Genomic DNA, 27,577 nt, shown 5'->3' with positions numbered 1-27,577 from the left:
AAGGGGGGATTGAATCCACGACCTTTGGGTCCAAAGGCAGAAACTCTAACTACTGCTCTACCAGACGTTCATTCGAACTGTCTGTTCTAACTTAAGACCACAAGAACATTTTATGTAATTGCATTAATGTTTTACTATTAATGGACTTGTGGTGAACAGATTAATCACCTTACCTTCCTCAGCAGTTAAAATAGGAGACCCAACCTATTCAGGACATTCTTAACTTCTCACTAATACAGACTTGAAAAGTAGGCTATAATCTTCACAAGACCAGTCTTAATAAAAGAAATCATTTTCACTCACTATACTTTCAGTTTACCTGATCTTGACATGCCCTGACCCCCCACTGTCATAAATGTGGGATATATGGAAGCAAGTCAACATGGAAAGCATATGATCTGGGAAAGGAGGAAGAAGCTCAGCAACTCTGTGGCACAAGCAAAGCATGTGATGGAGGATGTGAAGGCAACTGTCCTACAGAAGGAGGTAAGCATGGGCATCACTGTTGTTTGAGGGATGTTCTCATGATGCATCATGGAAAATTATGACATGTTTTTTGATGAACTTATATAGGACTGAATGACCACCTGGGGGTGCGGTGGCGCAGTGGGTTGGACCGCAGTCCTGCTCTCTGGTAGGTTTGGGGTTCGAGTCCCGCTTGGGGTGCCTTGCGACGGACTGGTGTCCTGTCCTGGGTGTGTCCCCTCCCCCTCCGGCCTTACGCCCTGTGTTACCGGGTAGGCTCTGGTTCCCCGTGACCCTGTATGGGACAAGCGGTTCTGAAGATGTGTGTGTGTGTGTGTGTGTGTGTGTGTGTGTGTGTGTGTGTGTGTGTGTGAATGACCACCCCTGTTAAGTATTGCAGCCCTTGAGTCGTATTATGTACCAGAATGTATTTGCTTTTGCTCAGTATATTGACTCGGTCTCTATATGGTTGTGTCCTGGTCCTCTCGCTAATCAAAAAAGTTTCGGGGGGCCCAAGAAATCAACAGGTTTGTAGTCAGACCTGCCCTGAAAAATGAAAGAAGGGTATGACTGATGGAGATGATTGCAGAAATTACATCAACCAACCAACCAACTAATGTCAACGACCGCTTGTCCCGAGTTGGCTCGCGGCGAGCCGGAGCCTACCCTGCGACAGAGGGTCCAAGGCCGAAGGGGGAGGGGACACAGTCCGTCGCAAGGCACCCCAAGCAGGACTTGAACCTCAGACCTGCCACACAGTGGGCACCAGCCAAACCCGCCACGCGAAATTACATCAGCAATTCTTTAAAAGGCAGATGACAGAACACTGAGTGAATAACACCGGACTGACAATAATAAATGTTACATACAGTATGTCCAATATGTTATGTTAGACTTGAATTATGTTGTTCCATGAGATAAGTGTTGTGTGTGCAACAGGTGGGCCTGATTAGCGCAGTCTGTGTGACCATGGGAACGGTGATCGGCTCCAGGATCTTCATCTCCCCGAAAGCCATGCTGGCCGACTCTCCCTGTGCATCTGTGCTGCCTATGGCATTGTGTCCACTCTGGGTGAGCTGAGTGCAGAAGCAGCAAGGACCACCGGCATGGACATGTACCGATTGCTGCTTCAGGGCCCTGCTCATTGTGTGTGTGTGTGTGTGCGCTTCCAGGAGCTCTTTGTGATGCAGAGTTTGGCACCATGACTACGCGGTCTGGGGGGAGTACTACTGCCTGATGGAATCCTATGGGCCTATCATGGCCTACATGTTCTGCTTGAGTTCCATCATAGTTCTGAGGCTGTATTCATTTGCCATCATTTGCCTTACGTCTGGAGAGTACGCCGCAGTCCCTTTCTACCCAGGATGCGGCCCTCCAGAGTTTGTTGTGAAATGTCTATTGGCGTTAGCCATCTGTGAGTAAGCACTACAAACTTTCAGCTCTCCAAATGGTGTCCTTAAGATGCAGTGGTCTCAAAACATTTGTCCTAGGTACAAGGAATGAGTGGTTTGGTCTCAACAAACCTCATCCTGAACATTCTAGAAAAAAAAGGGGACAGTGTCCAAACATGATGTTATTTTGCACAGTGCTCTTACTCCTAGTGAACTGCATGAGTGTCAGGTTGGCCAGCTACATGCAGAACTTCTTCACTGTGACCAAGCTCCTCGTCATCTTCATCATTGCTGTCACTGGGATTGTGCTGGTGGCACAAGGTATGCTTAGCTAGTCTGTAAGCATATAAAATGAGTGAAAATAAAAAGGTAAAAATAGAGGTTCTGTGCCGATGATGTGGTTACATGTTAATTTAAACCCATGTAGAGCTAAATTTAAGCATTGTTTGATTTTATCTCACTTTAAATTTTTCTACATTTCAGCTAATGTCAGAACAACTTGCTAAAGAAAAACTTATAACTGACATTAATAGAATAATTCAAAATAATATTGCACTGCTGTGCTCTTAAGGAGTGTGTCTTATTACACACACACACATTGTCAGAACTGCTTGTCCTATACAGGGTCGCGGGGAACTGGAGCCTACCCAGTAACACAGGGCATAAGGCTGGAGGGGGAGGGGACACACCCAGGACGAGACGCCAGTCCGTCGCAAGGCACCCTTAGCAGGACTCGAACCCCAGACCCACCGGAGAGCAGGACTGTGGTCCAACCCACTGCGTCACCGCACCCCCATTGGCTTATTACAGGAAACACAAAATCTAGCTAATGCAGCTGAAGGTGTATCAACTTCTTTTGGGAATCTTGGATTTGCATTTTATAATGGTTTCTGGGCATATGACGGGTGGTAAGCGAAGCTTTTCTTTAATTTCTGACTGTGAATGATAAATTCTTCAGAAATACCACACGGTTAGATAATGTCCTACAGTTATTCTAGCACTTGAATACTCATGTTGCTTGACCTGTACTCGTGATGTTTCTCTCTTTAAGGAATCAGTTGAACTACATAACAGAGGAGCTCAAGAACCCATACAGGTACATTTGTTGTGTAATGGAGTACGGTGAACAGTGTTTGCGGTTTCATATTCTAAATGGAAATGCTTAATGTTAATAAATGACCTTTCTGTAATAAATAATCTCTCTGTTTTATGCCACAGTTTATGTTAAGTAAAGGACCATGGACTCTCTTTATGTCAGAAATGTGCCACTGGCCATCATTGTAGGAATCCCCCTGGTGTCCATCTGCTATGTTCTAGTCAACATTGCTTACCTCAAGGTTATGACCCCCACTGAGCTGCTGCAGGTTCCAGCCATTTTCATGGACCATCCCTTTCTTTGTGGCCTCTTCTGCTTTTGGAGCTGCCAATGGCAGCTGCATAACTCGTAGCAGGTGAGAAGATCTCAGAAAGCCTGCATTCAGCAGTGTCCTAAAAGCAGAAATCTTGTATATGTTTGGTGTCTAGTCATTTTCCACTGACACATTCATTCCAAATGAAAAATTGAACAGCAAAAATACTGAAAATCAGAAATCGGGAAAATGCTAAATATTAAAACAACACTTAAAATTTGTGTAGTATTACCATGTTTGATGCTTTTGCTTCTTATTTCAGCCAGTCATTTGTCTCATTTCCCATTTTATCCCTACAGGACCCATTACCATGAATCTCCAGCTATTAATAGAAGTAGTTCCTTTAGAGGAAGCTTAATGACACAGAAAAAATAGCTCACATCTGTGCAGACAGTACTGCCATTGGATATAACTTTTGTAGCAGTGCTCAAAGGAAGAACAGTGCTCATGTCATAGAAAGAAAATGCGGTATGCTGGTAACACTGAAATCCATACTCATGTGACCATGGCTCATGTTTGCTAATGTGAATTTTCTTCCAAAACATGCCGTCCACATCCAAAAAAGTATTATTCAACGAGCTCATCTTTTTAGTAAGCCCATGCATGATACAGTACCTGCCTTGTGCCCCCACCTGCCTGGCAGCTACAGCAGTTCTAAACTGTCATCATCATTGATCCCTGAAGGATGTATGTTTGATTTGAAGGCATCCATAGATCAGCTGGCATTTGTGCTGGGGTATGGTCATGGATGCAGTGCAACATAACACTTTTTTGTTTTGTCAAGCAGTGTGGTAGTGGGATACACAAGTTACAAGTGACTTAAGCTTTGGAAAGAATTCAAAGGTATACCAAGGTCTACAACAATGATTTGTGCTCCTGGGAGCTGCTCAAACTACAGAATGACTGAGCATTGAAAATTAAAATGTTCTTGTTCCTCTTCCAAGGTATGCTGAACATAAGCACACACAGCTATAACCAGTGTTTGCAGAAGATGTGGTAAACTGTGATTACATTAAATTCAATTTTTTTGGACTCAATTAGATCTGTTGTTCACTTGTGTTGAGTTGATATTGGCTCTTAGTGACTACAAAGTGTATATAGATTGGCCTGTACTATACAGTCCTCCACTTGTGTTTTTGAACATGAAAGGGGGAGCATCCATTGTAGCTCTGTTGAAGTGCATCCACCTGGCTGCTGGTTCTTCTCTTTTCTCAAACAAGACTTTATAACAATATACATTTTTAAATTGACTACGAATGAGGCTTAATCACCTGACAATAATGGAACGTTATTACTTCCCTATACAACTTAAAGGTGTTGAAATGTTTTAGAGTACTTTACAACTTCAAACAGAAACTACTTCTAGTGAGAACACAACAGAAGTAGTACAGCATTTTATAAATTCTTAATATTCAAATGAAAACAGTGAATTTCAGCTTGATCAGAAGAAAGTTTTGTAGAGCTGAAGCATGGAAGTGCAGCAGCAGTATCAGAACCAGATCATAAACCAATTGTTTCTGGTTCGAATCAATTCTTTGGGGAGTTGGCATGTTCTCCCAGTGTTTGCGTGGGTTTCTTTTAGGTATTCTGAATTCTGATGAGTGCATTGCAGAATGCCCTGTCCTCTGGATTGACTCTGGATGTCTGTCATCCTGATTTAAAAAATAAATATAGGAAGTTAATGGATAGACTTTGTCATCGAAGTCAAGCTCATCAAAAAGAGCATGCAAACCCATTTTCACACATCTGACTGAAAATGTTTACATCTGGTAGTTCAACTTAATTAAAAAATTCTCTCACATTGGTTCATTAGCTAGTGCCATATATACTCCATTTTACTGAAAGGGTTCAGTACTACCTTAATTGAAATTTAAGCACTGTCTGTCAATCTTAAACAGATTTTTGCTGTCTTGTACCATGCCAACTGGAATTTTAGTATGTTCAGTACAATCTTAATAGAATTTTTTAAGTCAAAACCCACACACACACGTTGACTGAAGCCGCTTGTCCCAAGCGGGGTTGTGAAGAACCGGAGCCTAACGTGGCAACGCAGGGCTGGAGGGGACACACCCAGGACAGGACGCCAGACCATCTCAAGGTACCACAAGCAGGACTCAAACCCCAGACCCACCAGAGAGCAGGCATACGCCAAACCCACCATGCCACTACGTCCCCCTCAAGTCAGATCACATCTTCCCTATATTTTTATTATGCCCAGTTGTACAGTGACTCCTTTTTTTCCAGTACTGTGATGATTTTTCAATTGTGTTGAAAGGCATTTTACTGGGGGGGGGAGCGTGGTGGTGCAGCAGGTTTGGCCGTCTGGGGTTCGAGACCTTCCGCGGCCTGGTGTCCCATCCTGGGCGTGTCCCCTCCCCTCTCGGCCTGGTCAGGCTCCGGCTCCCCACAGCCCTGCTCGACGATTTATCTTTTGATGGCATTTTACTGAAAATTTGGATGTTTTAACACACACCTCAGCTGAGTGTCTTTGTGACTTTGTACCAAAAATTATCACAATGTCATTGTTATTAAAGTGGCAATATTTGTGGAGACAACTAAAAGTTTAGTAGAAGCCACCTGTGACCTGGCTTGGTCAGGACTGACAGAATTTCATCTGGCAATTGTAGGCATATAACAATAGCGATATATAAGTATTTATATGGCCTCTTTAACCTGCGCTAGATATACATTATTTGACACTACTACTATGTTAGAGCTGCATTATTTTCTTTTTAATTTTTGAAAAAGCTACTGTTAAATTCATTTAAAAATTGAAGGGATTCCAGGTAACATCAGACAACCAATGAAAACGCCAGAAGGTCAAAACGTGTATTTGCATAAGACCACCTTATCATTCTGATTGGATGAATTTTACGCACAAGCGCGTGTACTGTGAACGGCACGTCCCGCGTCGGCGATCCTTGACAAGAGAAGCAATTTCCGCTGAGGGCAAAAACGTGACGTATGTACATACTTTTCATTCTTATTCTCATTTGTATTGTGATGGATATCGGAAAATTTTAACTTAACCTTTCTGTTACAGCTGGACGGTGGCGACCTTGCTCTGGACAGGCGCTTATTGATAGTGAGTGGATTCCTAATTGATCCGCTTGGCGATCGCGCGCTTCCCTCTGTGAACCGTACGATCTGAATTCGTGAGGAACAATAGTCTAGAAAATAGAAATAACTACTGAATAGAATAAGTGAGCAGTGGTGAAAAAGCAAGATGTTTCCATCTTTTGAAATCGCTGCGTAACGTAAAATGCATAAGTGTTGAGGAGAGGACGGATTTTGTGGCGGTGTTTGACATCGTTCGTTTCCTTTACAACTTATTTCGACGGAAATAGACTAGTGACTGTCGCCGTTTCTTCGCAAATGAAGTGCGCGCGACTCGTTCACGTGGAGGAGAAAGACGGACGCTCAATGAGTCCGTTCCTTCGGTGAGCCGAACAGCAGCAATTATTATTTAATTATATAAGATAAGGTGCCATGGCATACGCGTTACCCAGTGCACCACTGAACTGAACTTAAAAAAAAAAAAAAAGAAATATAGCGACCCGTTGTTTCCTTTTGGTTTTTTTGTAGAAAAAAGTCGAATTTTGACCGGCTACGCCTACGGTGTCAGTCAGTTTTGTAACCGAAAAACACCTGAGGTGTCGTCACTTGGAAAAATATCTAGATTTTTTTTTTTTTTATTATTATTTTTATATAACCATGGCATTGATTGGTTTGTTCGGCAGAAATTATGCTTGTATTATCTATATTCTTTAGTGGTTTTGTTGTGTCTGTCCGCCCGCAGTCTTTTTACACCGAACAACACCTAGTATGTATTATGTATACACACCCACGCAAACTGTAATGGTAATAATGGAAGTGGTTTTAAATAATCAGAAGTCTGCTTTTCCTATACTAGTGTAAAACATGAAGATTACATAACAAGGTAGAGATTGAAACAAATTTTTGACTGACGGAATTTTTTAGGTGACACTGGAGGAGACGACAAGATCAAGATGCTGGAACTATGCATTCTGAAGGTGCGTTTTTATGATATATAGTGTATTCTTGAATTTCAGGACGAATTTCTTAATTTTTTGTGACGGTGAGGAAGGTTTCTGTCCTGCTGCCTGTGTCCCTGCTGCGCAGGTCGACGACCCCGGCTGCTTCTGGGGCCGGATCGTGAAAGGTGCCGGCGTGTGTGTCGAAGACCCAAAGGAGTATGAGGAGTTGCATATCCAGATGAACCTCTTCTACCATAAGGTCAACTTGGATATTGAGAAAATGAGACTGCCATCCCTGGAGGAAGGCCAGGTACTGCGGCTAATGGCCTTTCACCATGGCAGACCGCTCAAAGAGCGTATGATCTCATTGCTGTTGTTGTCGAAAGTGAACTGCAGCGTTTCGCTTATTTGTACAGCAGCGTATTCTTACTGGAGTAATTCGGGGTAAATACCTTGACCAGTGGTGGGTGTAGGTTTTGAATCGGCGATATTCAAGTTACGAGTCCATGTCCTTAACGCCTATGCCGTCGTCTGATCGTTATGTAGAAACTGTGAGGATGACTGCAGCCTCTGTTGAGCTTCAGAGGTTTCTTGCTTGGCGATCAGCTTAGTTGATAGAACTAAGTTCTGTGCAGCTACTTGTGTGATGAATGTTGGTGCATGTGGTGGAGGAAACTACTTAAGTCACACATCTGCAGCTATGTCTCTTTCTCCTGATGTAATGCACAAATTGTATTTTTTATGGGTTGTACGTCGCTTTGGAGAGAAGCGTCTGCTAAATGAATAAGTGTAATGTAACTTAGTCATATTGAGCTGTATATTTTAGACCCTGAATGTGGCCTTGATGTCCCCCACAGGTCTGTGTAGTCTACTCCGGTGCTCTGAAGAGCTGGTGCAGGGCGGTTTTGGAGTCCCTGTTTCAGGGTGCAGATGGCTGCCAGGCTCTGTGCTTTCTGGTGGACCACGCTAAGCGCATATCTGTAAACGCGGATAAGTATGTAGTCATAGGAGTTTGTCATACTGTCAAATATCAGATACCGATAATGCTGGCTACTGCTCGATTGTTCCAGGTGTTGCCCTTCCAGTTAAACAGAGCTTCTTGAAAGTATGTAAACCTTGTAGGGATGGTCATTGTTTTTATACAAAATATTAAAATGAAAAAATGATTGATTTACATGCCCGATTCTACTTACCTGCCTGGTTTAGTCAATGCACCTTGGGGTTCACTTATTTTTGTAGCTGCGCTACTTCCCTTTTTCTACTACACAGGATTTCCTCTAAACTAACATATGGAATTAGTCATTACACACCTGTTATGTCAGATGAGAAAGACTGCTTCCCATTCATTAACCATTTTTGGGTAAGACTAATGCATGTAAGGGGTTCACATACTTTCAAGCAGCACTATATATTGTGCATTTGTCATTCAGCTGTGACAGCAACTTTTTTTGAATTCAGAGTACTAGCTCCTCTGGAGAAGTTTTTGCAGTTACCCTTCTGGGTGAGAAAGTTCCAGCTTTCTGGCATCCACCCCATGACGCTTCAGGTGTCTGACAGCTTGGAGAAGGCTGAACTCGTGTAAGAACTCCCCGTTTCAAATGCGCAGCGATTAAAGGTGCAAAATTAAACACTCAAGACTGTTTGCTGACTTTTTCCTCTTAGGCCATCCAGCCACTGGGACACCTCTGCCACAAGGTACTTTCGCAACCTTTTGCAAGGTAAATAATGGTGTATGCTGCTTAGCTTTTGATATATTTTGTAGTAAAAACAGTAATGGGTAAGCTTTACTGGGATTGCCTTGGTATTTATTTTTTCCAAAAATCATGCTGAATGGAATGTGGTAAAACTGGGTTTTGGTGTAGCTTCTACTCTGATGGAGGCTGTGCTGTGTGACGAGCAGGCTGAATCAACAGCTGTTGAGCTGTATTTGACCATCGAAAATATGAAGGTACTGTAACAAACTTTGTGTTCTGTTATTTTGGCCTGTGAAAGTAGAATAGAGGTATGTAACTCTACTGACATTAATATGGTCTGTGCTATTTCCTTCAGTGTATTAGGTATTGAACCACAAATGTAATTGCAGTAATTGAATAACACAAGCCTCTCTTTTCAGATCTCTGTTAACGATGAGCTGGTAATTAAGAAGTTTGCGTGCTTCTCAAGCAAAACAGGCCTGACCTGCCTAAACGGTACAGGCAGAGGCTTCTTTCCGGACATCTCAGCCTGCGACATCTTCTCCAGTCCCGGAAAGTTTCTGTTGAATGATTGTGGCAAACGGTCCACATTGCCTTCCATCTCACCAAGAACAGATAGCAGGGATGTTGAACCTGGTGAGCATCCATAGAATCCCAAGAATATTACACTCAACATTTTTTTTTTTTTTTTCCTCCCTCCCTCTCTGTCCAGTGATGGAAAATTCTAATGTTGGAAACTAATGTTCAATGCAGAGGCAGTTCAGGAAACAGATGTAACTCGTGCCCTGGCAAAGCAAGAGGTTTACCATGCAGGCCAAGAAGAATATGGCCTGAGTCTTCGTGCTCATTGTCCCAAGTTGGAGGTGGCATTTGCAGCAGTATGCTATAACAACAAATAACATGCTAATAAAAATGAATGAACTTCTGCAAAATTTTTTTTTTTTTTCTTTCCCCTTTTATATCAGAGTGTACAGAATGGAAGGGAGAAGAGTGAGAAAACAGAGGCAGAGACAGCTTTGTCAGCTGGGGATTTTAATAAGGCAATGGAGAGGTAAAACATGTCCTGTAATCAAGTTTATTAACTTGAACTAGTACTTTTTAGCTGTAATTTGTTTCTTGCAAGTTATAGAGGTAATTTCACTCTGAACAAAAATATTCGTTTGAGTTTATTCACAAGTTGCTTAACTGCTTTACAGCTTGGAAAGACTACCTTTTAAAGTGAGTGTATATCATAGATTTACAGTGGTACTCTGGTAAACCATTAGTGTCATGTTTTCTTTTAGTTGTAATGAAAGGATTCCAGGGACATCATCAACAGAGCAACTTTCCCAAGACTTAAACTTAAGGTAAATGTTTGATTTATTGAGATAGGGAAATAATTTATAAGTGGTGATTTGTGCACCTTATATTTTATATGTAATTGAAAATAATTCATTACATATCATTCGGATACATCATATGGATATTAGTTCTGAGTCTTGCAACTCTGCACTATTGGGAACTCTAGCAATTTGGATATTATTGCCATCTTAGATCACTATATATTTTATTAATTCATTGTGTATGTTTAACAGGTTCAGGAAGTTTTTGAATCCTTTGCTAGACAAATTTGTTTCGAAGGTGAGTTACTTTCTTGGAAAGTAGTGATTGAAAGTGACATCTATTTTCACGTTAAACATATTATTCCTTGCAAAAGTATTCTGACCCTTGTCCAATACCTGTTTTTTTTTAATCAGAAATGGTATGCTGCTGTCTTTTTTTTCATTTTTGTCATTTTATCTCTAAATCCTGAAAGTCAAACTTAATTAAGGTGACATTTTTTTGTGTTTAAAAAATATTTTTTAGAAAATGATTGAAATGTCTTGTTTGCATGAGTATTTAGTCCCTGTGCAATGATACTTTTAAGAGCCACCTGTAGCCATAATAATGGGTTTAACTTGTGATTGGGCCCATTCTTCTTGGAAGAGGTTGTTCATGTTAATCAGGTGATGCTTGTTAACCACAGTTTTCAGTTAGTGTTATTGATTCAGTAGCACTGAAATTAAGGCTTTGAAACACTGTAGGGCATTCAGTTTATTCTTCTTAAGTCATTGTGATGTTCAACCATTGTACTGCTGAAAAGTGAACTTTCCAGTTTTTTTCTTGTTTCAGCCAACTGAAGCGTTTCAGTTTTTTCATGCTTTATATGTGCTGAATGTTAGGTGAGCTTTGAGGAGAATATCCTTGAGGCTGCAGGTGAAGAAGCAGAGAACAATGTTTCTCCACTGGCCAAGCAAAGCTCTGCACTGCTACCAGAGGAAGTGTGGTATGGATGTGTCAAACGCAGGGCAAATGGTTGTACTAATCACATGGTCTGCAAACTGTGGAACAGTTGATGTTTCCTTTATCAGTTGCATAGCGATTTTCTGTTGTTGTTGTTGTTGTTGTTGTTGTTGTTGTAGTACCCTTAAACAAGGTACTTATTCCTTGCTGCCTAAATGGGTAGAAAAATTTAGGTAGCTTAATTTTTTTTCAAAGGGACTGACTATTATCAGCTAAATGAATAAATGTAAATTGATCTTCCATTATAGAGGTAGTCTGGTGTATTTACATTGATATAGTCAGACTCCCCCTCCTCCTTGCAGAGATGTCTTAGAATTATTCTTTGAAATGTTTTCTTTAATTGTGTGATATGGAGTATTATTTTACTAAAATTTGTTAAAATTGAATATCCCTAGATGTTCACATAGAAATGGTGGTACGGTCATAAAATGGTGGCTTACTCAGGTGTATGTCCTGGCCACATCCCTAACAGTGCTGTTGCTGGAGATCAGAGTAAGTGGGCAGCTTTTCCAGATCCTCGAAGGATACAGGAGGAGGTAATCTGTGGAAGGTCTGTGCATCAGTTTTTTGTTTTTGTGTGATCTGCCTTTGGGATTAGCAACAGCAGCTGTGTGATCATCACCATTCAAGTTTTATGAAAGAACCTTAGACATGTCTTCGTTGTTTAAATCTTTTTGTTGCTGCAAACATTTTTCTCATCTAAAAGCACTCCTTGCAAATTAACAATGTCATTTTTCCCTTGTCTTCTGATGTATGATCTTGCAGGAAATCTATCATTGATCTGAACACTGATTAAACATAGTTTTTATTTTTTATTGAATAGGTTGTTGCAGTTTCTTCATCCTGCTCCTCTAGTTCTTGACTCTGAATCGTCAGCTCTCACTGTAAGAACTTGCACAGATCCAAAAAAAAGTGTAATGACTTTAGCTATCAGTGTTTTGTTTTTTTTTTTTTTCGGGGGCGGGGGCTGGGGTATGTGTTGTTTGCAATACATGCCCTTCTGTATACTACATTACTGAGAGCACACCCTGTTCCACTGACAGTTCGGTGAGGAGCCCAGGATGGATGTTTTAATACACTCTGCTATAGACATCCAGCCGTGCAACAGCCTGGCCTCTGCCCCTCTTACGGAAGATGTCCAGAAGGTAGTTGCCTCACATCTCCCTTACAGTCTGGTTTAGCAGGTGGTGTTTTCTTTAATTGTATGTCACAATGACCCAGTGTTTGTTTGTAGTGATAATAATGAATGTTTATGATATATAAACAGTTATACTGCATATTATGTTATACCTTTTGTGTTTGTATAAATATATACAGTATAATTACACAGACATATATATATATATATATAACTGAGGTAATGGAGGTATTACTGCCTGGTGCTGAGGTTGTATTGAAGATGACTTTAAGTGCTTGTGAAAATGAATCAAGTCATACCCATTGTGTTTGGTCCCAGGCTCTGAGTCAGTGGAGCTACAGCAGGCCAGGGGTGACAGAGTGTTACTGCTGGCCAATGGTGGCCCGTGGCTGTGACACTCTGATTGTCTCCAGCAATGGCGATGATCCCTTGAGCTACCTCCCACCTTTCCTGACCCATCTGACCCACCTGATGCTGAGTTCTGTTTACAGCACTCTCACCTCACATACTGGAGTGAGCCGTTTTCCCACTGTATTTGGCATTTAGTACAAAATAGGTATTTTATTTCACAAGGAACTTTTTGAGATTCCCTCTTTGCCCTCTTTAGTGTTCTTACCTCTGATGTTGTCACAATGATTTCATAATGAAGCACCATCATTGGATTGTTATGCTTATTGAGAAAAATAAAAAATAACGAGCAGGTTATAATAAAGATGCGCTTTATCCACTCCATTTATTATGATGTCAAATTTGCTGAAAGACTGAACTTGTTGGGGAAAAAATAGCTGATCATTGCTATGCGCTGATAGTGATGCTGTTTCTCATGTGTCTTACATAGCCCATAGCCGTGATCCTTTGTCCAGGGTGGAAGAAATCACAGCATCTGTCTGACATGCTGGAGATCTCTGCTGCACGGTCACTCAATCCATTGACCATTCTGGTTGGACACAGGAGAGAGGAGGCCAAGTCTGTCAAAATTAAGAACTGTGAGATATTTTTAAATTCCTGTTTTATTTAAATTGAGCTTCATATAAATATATCTGTGAGTCTTTGGAACATATACAGGTGAATTGATTAAATATGAATTGCATGCCTTGTGTGTTCATACCTAGTCCTAATCCTTCATTGTTTAGTGCTTAATCATATTTAGTTTCTCATTAGTTTAACCAGTGGATTCCTTTTGCATTATCAATGGTTAGCAGTAATAGTAATTTTATCTTGTCTTTGCTTTTGTTTTTTTCTTCACTGATGTGCACTACCTAGTGTTTCTTTAATCCTGCTGTTACCTGGAAAATTTGAATTGCTCTGATGCTCAAAATTTTATGAAACAGGCCAGCTCCTGGTGACAACCCCTTTCAGTCTTGTGCGACTGCTTGTTTTCCACACCTTTCTCTTCCTGAGACTGTGCCACCTGGTTCTGGATGAGGTGGATGTGCTTTACACTCGAGCCCCCGAGGAGGTCAGCTCTGTCCTTTTCTTGTTAGAGATGCATGCCAGTACTGTTTGTCATTTCAAGAATGTGCTTGATTTCAATGAACACTGGTCCCTGAACTTAGTCACAGGTCTGACTTTAAGGCTGTGTGTAACTCAGTTTGTTGGTTAAGTTCAGAGTTGCTTTTACTACTTTGCAATTAATAAAAGCTGAAAGATGCACAGCTACATCCAGTACTTAATAGGTTAGGGTGTGAGAACAGCATACAGCCTCTGGAAGTGACAGAGGTACATTGTAGTATAACACCTGTTTTTATTTTTTATTTCAATGTGCACTGAAATTATTGAAAGTAAAACTGGGTAATCTGTACAGCCTCCCATTTCATACTGTCAACGAGTTTATAATGTAAGCATTTATGGTGTTTGTTGTGTTAAGTTGACTGATGTTCCTTGATTTATTTATTGGTAAGGTTATGTAAGAATTTGGTATATAATAACAAAAGTGAATAAAAATTCTTTTGTAAGATTAACATTTATTAACTTTGACCTGCATTAAAACTAAAATTAATGAAAATAAAACAGTTTTGTGTAAAATAATTATTCATATTCATCTGATACCAAGGAACACGAGATTCAAGCTGTAAAACTGCAGTTACATCTGTTTTTTCCCCTCTCTTCCCCGAGTGAATTTCGGTGCCAACTAATGGCTCCATATGGAAATGCAGGTCATTCTTATTCTGCAACACAAATTTTAGAAAATGGAATGGTGAGGAAAAGAAAATACTGCTTAAACTGGAAAAATTGTACCTTTTGAAAAAACCATAACTTGAGCAATTGTAATACTAGGAACCAATGTTTAACTTGTTTGGCAGATGTCCACCATCCTGCAGCACTTTGAAAAGGTGGCAGCTAGTGAGGAGCGGACTTCAATGCCCAGGCAGATTATCGCTGCAGGCAGGCGCTGGAGCCATCACGCTGAGACCCTGCTGACGGAACACATGAGAGACCCATGTGTAATCATCACAGCCCCAGAGGAGGCTGCCCTCTATGGCAAAGTGCACCAGGTGGGGTGGGGGCATTGTATGCTGGGGTGATACAACAATGCTAGATGGCAAAGTCCTGACTTGCAGGTTAACATGAGAAACAAATGATGCAATTTTGGTGTTGCCCATGGTTCACGTACAATATATTTTTGCGTATGGGTGACTGTGTAAAAACGATCATGATTTTATGTTTCTTTTATGAGAAATAACTTAATGCTTTGAATTTGCTGCTAATTATTTGTTGCATGGGGGGTGCGGTGGCATAGTGGGTTGGACCACAGTCCTGCTTTCTGGTGGGTCTGGGGTTCGAGTCCCGCTTGGGGTGCCTTGCGGCGGACTGGCGTCCCGTCCTGGGTGTGTCCCCTCCCCCTCCGGCCTTACGCCCTGTGTTGCCGGGTAGGCTCCGGTTCCCCGCGACCCCGTATGGGACAAGCAGTTGTGAAAGTGTGTGTGTGTGTGTGTGTGTGTGTGTGTATTTGTTGCATCAAAATTATTGTGGTACTAGCTATCATAGATAGTCACTGAGGATCCCCCATTAAAAGTTGTCATGTATGATACTGTTCCTCCGCAGATTGTCCTGTTATGTCTAGACGACACAAAGATATCTACATTACCTCTTTGCCTTAACTTCGCTTCAGATGTGGCACAGAAGACTCTCATTATCACTAACTCTATGGATGAAGTGGAACAGGTTTTTACGGTAACACGAGCAACTGAGCCTTCAAGCCAGTGCAGTCACCTTAATGATTCATTTTTAAATGTGTCTGTACTTTATAGTTTTCAGACTTATCAGTTGGTATTTATGAGTTAGTTTTAAGATACTATTTTAGTTTTGTTTTAATAAATTTTTAGTAGTACACATTTAAAAAGTTGTTTTCACTGTTGTAATGTCTTTCATATATTCATAAAAAGTGAAAAAGGAGCATATTTCATGGCAAGGAAATTCCTCCAGAGTACTTTTTTTTTTCTCTGCATTTCCAACAGCTAGCTTTCTGTAACATGAGCAGTAAAGCTAGCAGGAGGTTAGTTCCGTTGAGTTAAAGCATTGCCAGGTAAATGTCTTAAAGTTCAGAATTTCTTCTTCATGCTCCTCCACTTTAATTTTAATTGATGGAAGTGTTAGAGTATGTCTCTTAGTGCTCAGCCTTCGGCATAAGTACAAATAATGTAACATCTTATCCTGTGTATATTAAATGTATCTGATGAGTTCTTTACAGAACCTAACCCCTGGATAAGTGGAGAGGCATTTGTTATTTAGCTGTTACAAAGGGTCTTTGGCGTTATGAACAAATTGAGTTACCGCGAGACACATGGTGTCTATTGTTTTTATTTGTTTTATTGCTTAAAATTTGGTAGAGAAATTTTGTCAGTCAGAAAAATATACTCTTACATGTGTCCCTGATCAGAAAAACATCTTGGCAAATTGTGTGGCTTTGTGGACTTTTCACCCAGACATTAATGGCTTATTTTCAGTGTCTGAGTACCTGACCACTACCATGGTTGCACCCACAACCAGATAATGAGCTGCTGACCCCTGACTTCAAAAATCTCCTCTTTCTGTAGCATTAAGACTCCCCTTGTCTGTCATTCAGAGGTGTTGCATCGGTTTCCTCTGAAACAGTTATGACACTGTGCATGTGGGTTTTTGTTGTCGTTCCCCCCCCCCCCCCCCACCACCACCTTTTTAAACTGTGCCATTTAGTGACTTCTGTCATCTTGAATGATCTTGCTCTGACAGGATATCATAAAAGCCATTACAGCTGCGATTGCTTTTCTCCTAAGAAATGACTCTAAAGACATTTATTTTATTTGTTTTTCCACTGCTTGCTCAGCACACTATCCTGGAGTGGGTGTCAGTTTCTAAAAATATATAGGTGTAACCCATGTTTACTGCACGTGAAGCAGAGTTCCATCAAGTTTGGGGTTGCGGTGGGGTGGAATACTGAATCAATGTACTGAAGTTTTGATATACAACGATCAGAAGTGAAATTTGTGCAGTCTGGGTACTGTAGGTAATTTTTGTTGTTTGCTGGTGGGGGTGCTGCCATCCTCTACATACTCCGGCACTCTCCTTGTCAGTTGCCAGCATTCTTGAGGTTTAGTTTGAACGTGTGTTAAGCCTGGTATCTTTACAAATAGTGGTTTGCTTGTGTCATGACGCATTTAACTTTGCTTCTTTCAGGCAGTGAGCAGCAGAGGACTGTTCGCCTGGAAGCTTCATGAGAAGCTCATTTACCAGTTTGACGTTATCATAGATCAGTGGAGGAAAGTAAATGATCCAGGCACTCATATTGTTTTGGGTAATTACATTCAAGCATTTGTTACTCTTGGGAAAATACAACTTTGGTTGCTTAGATATTTTGGCACTTTTTTTTTTATACAAGTGTTTTATGCTTTCTCAATCTGTGAATTTTTCAGTAAAGCTGGAAGGATGTATTTGTATGTATTCCTCTAACTCTACTTACCAGTTACCACCAATCACTGTGTGAAGGCACTTGACATTCAGGATGCGACCTGCATTGTGCATTATGGTTTTCCAAGCACCCCCAAGCAGTTTGGACAACGTCTTTTCTACATGTCAAAGAACTTCGGGAATCTGTCAGACAAGGTGCAGTAAACCAGATATTGAACAAGTTCTAGGACTTCCCAGTGGATATTTTATCTACAGGTTTTGACAGCATCTTAAAGCCCTCTGCTGCTTTTGCTGCTGGCTGCTTTACTCTGTGTAGATTTGGCTCACTTTAACTTGCTGATGGCAGGACCGTGCAGAGAAGTTGTCCCACTCGGCCAAGTCTGTGCTGTTGCTTTCGGAATACAACGCCAGTCACATCAACGGGATCCTGCGCTACATGGAACGCGCAAATGCCGTTATACCCCATGAGCTCCAGGATTTTGCCAAGGGTGTAATGCAAGCCAAGGAGAAGCAGAAGGCACAACGACCACTCTGTAGCCACCTCAAGAGCTTTGGGTTCTGCAGGTGGAGTTCTGGTGCAATATGGTGCAGATCCTGCAATGAAAAGAAACTGCGAATGAGATGTTTGAAGGGGTCTTTCAAAAAGACTTGAGGCTGAATATAAGTATATAAACTGTTGAAAGAGAGTAACACAGACTCAGTATGTAAACAGCAATATGCAGAATTCTCAAGTTAGGCAGTAGGATGTGCATTTTAAGTTTGTGCAGTACATTTTCCCCCCCAAGCAGCAGTGTCTTATATCTTGGTTTTAGAAAAATCTTCACCCTTCAGTCAGTTGGCATCCACTTTTCGAGTTAGTCATTAGTCATTCTGTATTACAGAGATTGCAGAGTATGTCCAGACCGACACACCGTTGACCCTGTGCAGGATGCTCCACAGCACATTAACTCCAGAACCATAACGGTGAGCCATTATGAGTTCACTTTATCAGCATTTTCATTGTACAGCCTTTCAGTCTCTCAACCAAACAAGAGGTCAGTATAGATTTAGAAAGTCTGTGAAGGTGTTGAACTATAGGTTTAGGATTTAAAGGAAAAGTAACCATCTGTCCTGATTTAACCCAATGTTTACAGATCCTACCACTCTACATCAAGAATGCTTCTTGTTATTATGGCCGCTTAGTTAGTGGAAAAAAAGACGGGTACAACAGCCTTGCAGCGCAGATGGCTGAGCACTATGCCATTGAGAGGCTTCATGCCACCAAAGTTGTAGAGGGAGGGATTTATGCATTACAGGAAGAGGATGTCTATCACAGGTAAATAGCTTTTATGCAGAATATGGATGTTGGCTGTCCACTATTTAAGGTACAGAAGTAAACTATTACTTTTCTTTTTAGTCATAAATATACATTAACCCTAAGTATACATTAAATAACCTTAAAGATACTGTTTGATTTGTGGTGCAGAAACTATTTCTACTCTTTCATGTTCAGTATTTCTTGGAACAGTTTGACCCATCCTTTGGACTGGTTGAGAATTAATGCCATTATGTTTGTATGAATATTCTCAGACTGTTCTATTCTCTAATTTTGCTGAGGAAAACATTTTATTGCTCATGTATGAAATGTTTTTTCTCTGAAAGAAGTGTATTTGAATGTTTCTCTATAGACTTGTCTTTTTGTTCATCTGTGTGTATGTGGCACTGATATTTATTGAACATTTTCAATACTTCAGTGGCCCTGCTGGCATGGTTATTTCTTTTCTTATCTGGAGAATGTTACTGCAATGCTGTGCACCCTGTCCTGGCAGGGTTCGGGTGCAGGCTGTGATGGAGAGGGGAGAGAGGCTCTTCTACAGCGTGCTTGTCTGCTTTTTGGATGAGGGCCACCAGAAAGAGGTGAAAGCCCACCAGTTGCTAATTCTGCCCAGCCAATTCCAGATCCTGCCACCACAGGCTGTGGAAATCATTGTGTGCAGAGTCCAGCCTATCGATGGAGAGGTGGACTGGAATCCTAAGGTCTCTATGTGACTAATACCATTATACTGTACACAAAGGCCATGTCATGTGAACACGTCATTGGGAAAGGACTGAATTGTGAGTTGTAATGCTGAATTGTTGTAAAAATTAATTTAGCCATGATATATTTATACTCTGAACAGGTCAGCTGGCACATCAGTCAGAAAATTAAAGGTGTGCAACATCAAGGCAAAATTGTGCTTTGTCTGGGGAACACAGTCTGGGTGGATCCCATGGTAGGCTGCAGTCTGTGCTGCGCTTGAAATGTACAATTTTTTTTCTCAAGTTCTTGTTTCTTTAAAAATAGGAAAGAACTGAACCTTAATTATAAAACGGAGTGAGGTGATATTCCTATCCACACCTTATTTCTGGACTTTGTTCCCATCTGATAAAAGGTGCGAATCACCTCTATGCCTGGACTGAAGACCACCATCAATGAATATGACATCCACTCAGAGATACTGGCCACAGGGATGGGCACTAACAACCCTCAACATGTGGTGCTGCTGAGAGAACTCTGTCAGAGGGCTGATGTGGAGAAGATCCCTTGTACGATGTGAGTCATAGGCACTCTGTCCTTATCTCTCAGTTCTTGGAACCAGTATTTCAGCACCTGATTCTGGTTGACACTTCAGTAAACGTGTTTTTTTTTTTTTTTTTAAATCTAATTTTTAAATGGATTCAGTTTTCATTGAATTGTGAAAAATATTAATTTAGATGTAGTCGATGCTGATATTTCTCTTCAGCCGTTTAACTCAACCTCTGCAATGCAGGATTATTTATGGGCTGTCCATTATCAATAACCTCTTGTCCAGCGCAGGGTTGTGGTTGCCTAGAGCCTATCCCAGAAATACAGGATGTGAGGCAGGGTACACCCTGCACAGAATGCCATTCCATCACAGAGCAATGACACACACACACACACATTCTCACTCGAACTCGAAGGACAGTTTAGTTGCCAGTCCACTTGAAACACATCTTTGGGCTTTTTGAGGAAACTAGAGCACCTGGAGGACAGCCATGTGATCACAAGGAGAATGTGCAAACTGCACATGAACCAAGCTGCGTGTTATGTCACAGTGCTATTCTGTGCCACTGCTGTATACAAGTAGTCTAATGGTAAATCTAATAATACATAAACTGGTTATTGTGGATTCCTATTCATGTCCCCCTTTTGAGAGATGCCTTTGTCCAAAATGATAAACAATATGCAGAGAAATATAACGTGTGATTTTCTGAGTACAGAGAGCAGAGACACTGGGGGGGAACCCTTGTACTCTCTGTACTGCCATTCCTCATGACAACTTTGAGTCACTATGTAATGATATCAAAGCACTTCTTTTGTAAGTTTGATCATGTTTTACAGCAATTTTTGTTATATCTATTATTCAGTAGGCCCAAGGCCCTTGAGCAAATTCTGGAAATAAGGGTGAAGGCAGAAGATGAAGGCCTGGCAGACCAGGTGGTTTCTGCAAAGAACTTTCAGTCCAGACAGGAGACAGCTGCACAAATTTTGAGAGATGAGTGGGAAAATGCAGCTGTGGAAGAAAAAGGTTGTCTTGTCCCATCAGAAGCCCCAGAGAAGGATCTGCATGCTAGTTTGTCCAGTAAGGATACAGCCATCACTGTCCTTAGTGGTTTTAGAGACACTCTACAGAGCAGGCCACATCCTCTTCCCGAGAAGATGGTGGAGACCGAAATTGAATACCTTGAAGCATCTGTGAAGGATGAGCTGGCAGTACAGTCATCTGTCCATTCTGTAGCCATCCACATGAAAGAGGAGCATGCACAGGTTCTAGGGTAAGTGTGCAGACCACTGCTGAAAAGAAATAATTGTAAAGATTCTATAATACATATATCAGTGTTTTCCTGCCTGTTTTGTTCAGAATGTTTTGCAGTTTTCTATCTGGTAGTGCCAGTAATATGTGCTGACAAATTGCATTTTCACATTGGTGCTGAGAATTAGTATAAATCAAGTTCTGCCTTCATACAGGCTTTTGCCACTGAAGTACTGCACGTCAGATGGTCACGGTATGTCTCTGAAAATGCTCCTGTACTCTGCAAATTTTGTCAGTTTATGAATTAAATCTGATTGCTCTCTCACTGTCATTAGGCTCCATTGCTGTTAATGATGTTTTTACACAAAGGTATGTCCTTTTTTTTTTTGTTTTGTTACTAAGATGGGTGCCATTAAAATAATAAAATGGATTTTTTTATGCTTTGCTCCTGTGTAGTCTTAGATATTGATTTGACCAATCATAAGTACTGAACTGAAACCAATTTTCATTCTCCTCCAGGTTCCACCCTCTGATAAAATGGTTTCAAAGAGAAGATTCTGTTACATTGACCATCAAACTTGTTGACCCTGTGGGACAGACATGTGAATTTTTCCCTCACAGAGTTCTGTATAGGTATGTTTGAAGTGTTGAAATAGGCTTCACCTTTTTTTTTCTCTTCAATATCAGGAAATGGTTTAGAAATACTGGAAACTGAAATATAAACAGGTTTTTATGTGGGCAGTTGGGGTGCTTATGAGAGCACTTGATCCATTTTGGTCAATAAAGGACCATAATGGTTTAGTCTTCTTTTCTTCCATATTTGCCTTTGTACTGTGAGAGGAAACCCATGTGAACTTCATAGACTGAGCTAGATTGAGGATCTCTAAGGGATAAGCACTACCCTCTGCTTCTCCATGTACTCATATGCTTGTGGAAGCACATGTAGTTCATCTCAAGCACCTCTGTATGTACAGACCTAATGAGTCATCACTACTGCCATTGTGGACCAAAGAAACTGAATAATCTTCTGAATAATTGTGCTGGGAGTTGAGGTTAAATCATGGTGTCAAAGTTAACTGCTGCTGACTCCTTTTGCAGCGGCACAGTTAATGACAGGCATTACCACGCAGACCTGGAGCTGCATAACGGGATCATTCCAGAGAAGTCCACCTGGAGCATGAAGTGCAGCACGCCAGTGATAAAGTTGATGAAAGCCGAGAAAGGCTTTTGGAAAATGCTGCTTAAGCAAAAGGTGACAGTCCTGTTCTCCCGCTGCTTTGGAGGATATTTATTTTCCTTTTATGTTTTAACCTTTAGCTCATTTATAGAATAACTGGAGACTAGTTCAGATTTTTTTTTAAAATCCCTAAGCTATATGTACTACTTTTGAGATGTATGCATTTGTAATTTTGTTGAAAAGTGCTGTATGACTAAATTCTACATTTTTCAATACCTTCTCTTTTAATTTACTTCTTTAGAGTGTATTTGTGAGCTTGGACTTTGACCACCTTGAGGAAGAAGCTGAAAACCCTGGCAGTGGTATGACATGGCAATGTGGATGTCATTTATGTTGTATGTTTATGTCCTTCCCACAAGCATTCAAACTGCATTCCATTTGATATGTCACAGCAGTTGTGAGTAACATGTCTATAATTTATTAAAGCGATGGTGAATAATGTAGCAGGGGGCTAAGGGTGCTGTGTTGTTTAGGTCTCTGCTTCTTGGAAGACCCTGGAGAGGAGGGACGCTACAGTATCCCTGGGAGTGAGAGTGCTTCTGACAGCGACAGCGACTCTTAATTCCTTGGTATTTCAGAGTTTCGTTTTTTCCTTGTCTAACTTCTCGGTGTGACTGGCACACAAAATGCGTTCTATCATCTCCCTTCAGCAGATTTCCTATTGCATAAAGTTTGAAATTATGTTGTATCCTAAATTTAAGTTTTGAATTGCCACCAGTTTAATACCTTCATGAAAATGTAGTGCTTGCCACTTAGAAGTAAATATTTTACCTGTGAATAAAGTTGGGAATCTAGCCCAGCCTTTCCTATTTGTTTATTAACCATCGTTATTAACCACATGCTTCCTGATGTTTTTCCTCCAAAAACATTTGATGTGCGCTTTAGATGGTCTTAACCAGCAATAGGTTGTGCTGAATTCTTTTTGGTTGTATCATTAAAATGTACACTTGTATTTTAATACTTTACCTATTATGGTCTGGGGTTCAAGCCCAGCTTGGGGTGCCTTGCGGCGGATTGATGTCCCGTCCGGGATGTGTCCCCTCCCTATTCAGTCTTGCGCCCTGTGTTGCTGGGTAAGGCTCCGGCTCACCGCGACCCCCCTCAGGACAAGCGGTTGTAGGCAGTTGGTTGGTTGGTTTCCTATTTTGCTTAGTCGTATTACCAGCAGTCTATTACTGGTTATGTCAGTAACCCATATTTGTAAACATTTAACTACTCTGTTCTGTGCACATGGTTTTTGATTGGTCTGTGGTTCCTTTTTAGTTTAATACTGAGATGCAGATTACTTTCAGGATAAGTAATGTCAAAATGTAAGTGCTGAAAGTGAGCAGTCTGAGAAAATACAAGTTTTTCTTCAGGAAATCCCTGTATAGTTGTGTTATCGGAGAGGGGAAATGAGCATTTACCTTTGTTCAATGTATTGTATTCTGCATAATTGTCAAAACTGTATGGCTGTAAATAGTCATTGCTGTATAGAAACATTTGCAGTATGTGTTTGTACTCATATAAATGTCCGAGGTTGTTGTATTTAACTACAACACGATTGTTGCAAAATTGTGCTGTAGCATATATTTAACATTAATGTTATGTAAAAATCATAAGGGACAATTCAGAATTTTCTTCCCCCAAGATTTCATATGGTTCTGAAACAAATTGTACTGAAAGAGCGATGTTCAAAGTTCATCTCCTGTGTTCTGAGATCTTGTCAACTTTTTGCAACTTTTATTAATATCGCACAAAAAGGTGGTCATCCTAGCACATAACCATTCTGTATTATAATCATCAGTTTACTCATTTCAAACAAATAATTATAAGGCTGGAGAAATGCTCATTGGAATCTACTGGACTGAGAATTTAAGAACTTATTTTTTGCTAAATAAATGGTTTGGTTCCATACAGCAGCAAATATATAGAACCATATTGTATATCGCAGATTAAGTGTCAATGAAGACAAGTTATGGCTTTTGTTGCCAGCGGAGAGCATGACAGCACATTATTTGCTAAAAGTTTGTATTGGTGCTTAAGTTGTACAATTCAAAAACAAAATAAAGTAATGTTAAACATTTTATGCTACATTTAATGGCGTGAAACGATGGTTATTGCAACAGGTTCTTATCCTTCCAGGTGGTTTGGAATTTTAACATAACTAATAGTTTGTTCACATATGCTTCTGCCTCTGATGAATTGCATACATTTTGATATGTATATACCCTTTCCCCAGTCCCCTTACGCTGGTAATTATTAAGAAATTGCTCAGTATCGTATGCGGTAATTTCTGTAGACACTTTGGATGGTAACCATGGCAGTGCAGATGAAAATGCATTGCATGCTACCTACTTAAGAGCTAATGACCATCTGCCTCCTGAGCAGAAACACATGAATACAGCAGCTTAGGCCAGGAGTGTGTGTCACAGAGGGTCTTCATTTAAAGGTTTGTCTAATTTCACCTTGTTTTTGTTTATTGGAGTCATGAAAGCCAGTGGGAATGCTTTGTCTCTGGGGTTTTCAACCCTGCATATTTTGACTTTTTCCAGCTGAGCTTCTAATTAAATGTGCTCAAATGAACGATTAAATGACTCTCATCATAGAAGTATTAAAGTGACCTCAGCTGAGGGATTTCTGTAGTTCCTGTGTTTTATAGCAACAACAGTGACTTGTTTGGCTTACATTGTTGATTACACTAGTCATTCATTCACTGTAAATCCCAGCATATCCCAGCTTGAAAAACTTCTACACAAAATTTTATTGAACAGTAAACTAATTTTGAGGTGTTTGCCTGGTCACTCTAGCACATTTTCAATGATAACATGTATGAATGCTGAGATTGCCATTTGTTAACTACTTGTCTGATGTAGGGTTGCAGTGTTCCAGAGACTATGCTGCTGACATAGAGCATGAGGCAGGGTACACCCAGGACAGAATACGAATACATCCTGACATACACGACAATTTTGGAGTCCCCACTCCACCTGAAACGTGTCTTTGTACTGTGGGAGGAAACCTACATGAGCATGGGGAGAACCTTCAAACTGCCCACAGACTGAGCTGGATTCAAATCTATGTCTGAACCTTCAGTCCAGGCACTGTGAGGCACCAGTGCTACCTGCTGTGTAGCCATGCTGCTAAGTGCCAAGATCTGTTTTAAGTGAATTCATTGCATTTATCAGTATCTGACACTTTTCACCGTGTCAGAAGCACAGCTGCTGTATTTTGACTTTTGTTTAGCAAGAAACTTATACAAATATCATGTCACTTTCAAAGGGGAAGGTGTGGATGTCAGCAGAAAAAGGTACCATTTGCTTCAGAATTGTCTTTTTCCTGCATCCCTCCAACCCCCCCCCCCCCCCGAAGTCAACTCCGGATCAGGGCTGGACAGACGCTGATGTAGTACGTGTGCTGGGAAGGTTGCAGCACTGCACCATGCATTGAATGTGCTTCCCTTCTGGCAGCAGTCAGCTGATGAAAACAAGGTGTTGATGATGGAAGACAAATGTGCATATAGCCAAAGTGCCACTGCAGAGCGTGAATATTTTACAGCGCTCAGCATGCTTTTCAATATCCTTACGTTTACCTCATTGGTTACAAATAAGGAAACGTAAAACTAAACTACCTGGGGCAGCGATTGGAGTCGACACCTAATTAAAGAGCATGGGTTCAAATCCTCCCTCCTGCTGTAGTACCATTGACGAAGGAAGGCACTAACCCTGAATTGATACAGTAAGTATTACCCTTCTGTATAAATAGGTAAAGCACTGTAAATACCTTACGGTGTAAACATACTCTTTTAAGCCAATGTGGAGAGAAGTAATGATTTAAAGAATGAAAAAGTGAATTTGTTCATTGATGGGACAGTGGTAGTGGTTAAAGCTGCTACCTTTGGACCCAAGGGTTACAGGTTCAAATCTCACCTCTGGCTGTAGCACTCTTGAGCAAAGTAGTCACCCTAAAATTGCTCCAGTAAAAACTACCCAGCTACACAAATGGATAAATAATTGTAGGTATCCTAACATTGTAAGGCGGTTTGGAGAAAAGCATAAGCTAAATGAATGTGTTCAAACTGAACAATGACATCAGTCTTGCAACAATTTAAATTATGTGCATGTTGGATTGATACTGAGCAACTTCTCTCTCCTGGCTCTGACTGCAGCCACTGTGGTAGCTGATCTGCCTGAACATGTGTGGAAAAGAGGGAAGGAAATCTCTGGCCTTTTATGGCAGTCCACCTGCATGGACAGGCATCACCTTGGCAGCGTTGTCTCGGCTATCTCTGTCCCTTCAGGCGGGATCAGCCGATGCCTGTTTGACAGCCTCTCGCTTGACCTTTTGGCTTCTTGAGTTTTTCTTTACCCTCTTACATCTTCTCTGTGGTAAGCCTGCGATAGGAGTTGGATGGGAGGCTGTTGCACGTCCTGCCTCCTGTCCTTATTCTAACCCTTTAAGTACCACAATGTCCTAATCCCTACCTTAGCAGACCGACAGGTGATCACGCTTGAACACAAGCATATGGAGAAGTAAGTGCCAGTTGACATTTTTATTGAGATTTATGGTTATGCCGAGTGTGACATGGACATACGAGGCAAAGTTCAGAAGAAGACTTTAAATTCATTTGTGTTAAGTCCCAGTAGTTACATAATAGCATGCCTTCTAACCATGCATATTTCATGTTGGTCCATTGCTTTAAAATATTTTCCGCTTCCTAATGCACAGTTATCTCCTCCACTGCCTTTTCCTGTTCTTAGGACAGTCAAACCCACATGCTGATTCAAGCCAAGAGATCCTTATGTTTACGATTAAACTGTTGTATACATAAGTATATTTATCATAATAAATAGTGAAAATAAGGATAAGCTTTATATGAGTGAAAATCCTCTTCGGAGTTCTTAGTGCGCACAAACATTGTGTACAACTTGCATAACAGCACACTGCAAGCTCTTGGGTGCATATGGCTGTCAAGTGATGGTCCCTGTTACACTGGTACTCTTGAAATGTAAAGAAGCTGTAAAATTATAAAAGGTACAACAACTGACATGTCTTTTTGGCTAATAAATTCAATACTGCAACAGGCAACGATGACAATCTATGGTGTACTATCCTCTGTCACAACCTCTTCCCAACACAGATGAATCCCTACAGGCACACCACCATTCCCAGCCTCCACTAAAGGAGCCAAAGCAGCAACCTGGCTCAACTTATCCATCATCAGCAGTGCAGCAGCTGGTGTGTTTAGGGTTGTCACCTTGCA

General features: G+C 40.9%; 1 protein-coding gene and 1 pseudogene across 2 annotated transcripts; both read left to right on the top strand.

The window, feature by feature from the left end:
* The first annotated feature begins 366 nt into the window (after positions 1–366).
* On the top strand, positions 367–3,311 carry LOC108926235 (b(0,+)-type amino acid transporter 1-like; annotated as a pseudogene).
* Positions 3,312–6,157: 2,846 nt separating this feature from the next.
* tdrd12 (tudor domain containing 12) lies at positions 6,158–23,332 on the top strand. Of its 2 annotated transcripts, XM_029253825.1 has the most exons (36): positions 6,260–6,350; positions 7,247–7,299; positions 7,409–7,573; positions 8,121–8,257; positions 8,722–8,841; positions 8,926–8,981; positions 9,126–9,211; positions 9,377–9,593; positions 9,711–9,820; positions 9,923–10,008; positions 10,241–10,303; positions 10,532–10,577; positions 11,159–11,262; positions 11,752–11,829; positions 12,103–12,163; positions 12,323–12,424; positions 12,736–12,930; positions 13,256–13,403; positions 13,749–13,876; positions 14,721–14,912; positions 15,463–15,591; positions 17,074–17,191; positions 17,360–17,499; positions 17,651–17,868; positions 18,186–18,267; positions 18,438–18,619; positions 19,113–19,320; positions 19,464–19,556; positions 19,716–19,876; positions 20,713–21,120; positions 21,314–21,351; positions 21,434–21,467; positions 21,618–21,731; positions 22,197–22,350; positions 22,577–22,637; positions 22,809–23,332. In XM_029253825.1, the coding sequence occupies exons 2-36, from the start codon at positions 7,276–7,278 to the stop codon at positions 22,895–22,897; spliced, it is 4,347 nt and encodes a 1,448-aa protein (XP_029109658.1). In that variant the 5' UTR covers positions 6,260–6,350; positions 7,247–7,275; the 3' UTR covers positions 22,898–23,332. The 2 variants fall into 2 exon arrangements, with proteins under 2 accessions (XP_029109657.1, XP_029109658.1); XM_029253824.1 differs by lacking the exons at positions 21,314–21,351; positions 22,197–22,350; positions 22,577–22,637; positions 22,809–23,332 and adding an exon at positions 6,158–6,227 and having other exon boundaries at positions 6,309–6,350; positions 21,618–21,693.
* Positions 23,333–27,577: the final 4,245 nt, after the last annotated feature.

This window comes from Scleropages formosus, chromosome 7, assembly GCF_900964775.1.
Source record: "Scleropages formosus chromosome 7, fSclFor1.1, whole genome shotgun sequence".
NCBI classification, from domain to species: domain Eukaryota; kingdom Metazoa; phylum Chordata; class Actinopteri; order Osteoglossiformes; family Osteoglossidae; genus Scleropages; species Scleropages formosus.
Note: the sequence above shows the minus strand (reverse complement) of the source record. Positions and strands in the feature narration are given on the sequence as shown.

Coding starts and splice junctions, on each gene's coding strand:
- tdrd12 (XM_029253825.1), top strand. CDS start 7,276: ATGCTGGAACTATGCATTCTGAAG. Junction 8,258..8,721: donor ATATCTGTAAACGCGGATAA/GTATGTAGTCAT, acceptor TTTTGAATTCAG/AGTACTAGCTCCTCTGGAGA. Junction 18,620..19,112: donor GAAGAGGATGTCTATCACAG/GTAAATAGCTTT, acceptor CTGTCCTGGCAG/GGTTCGGGTGCAGGCTGTGA.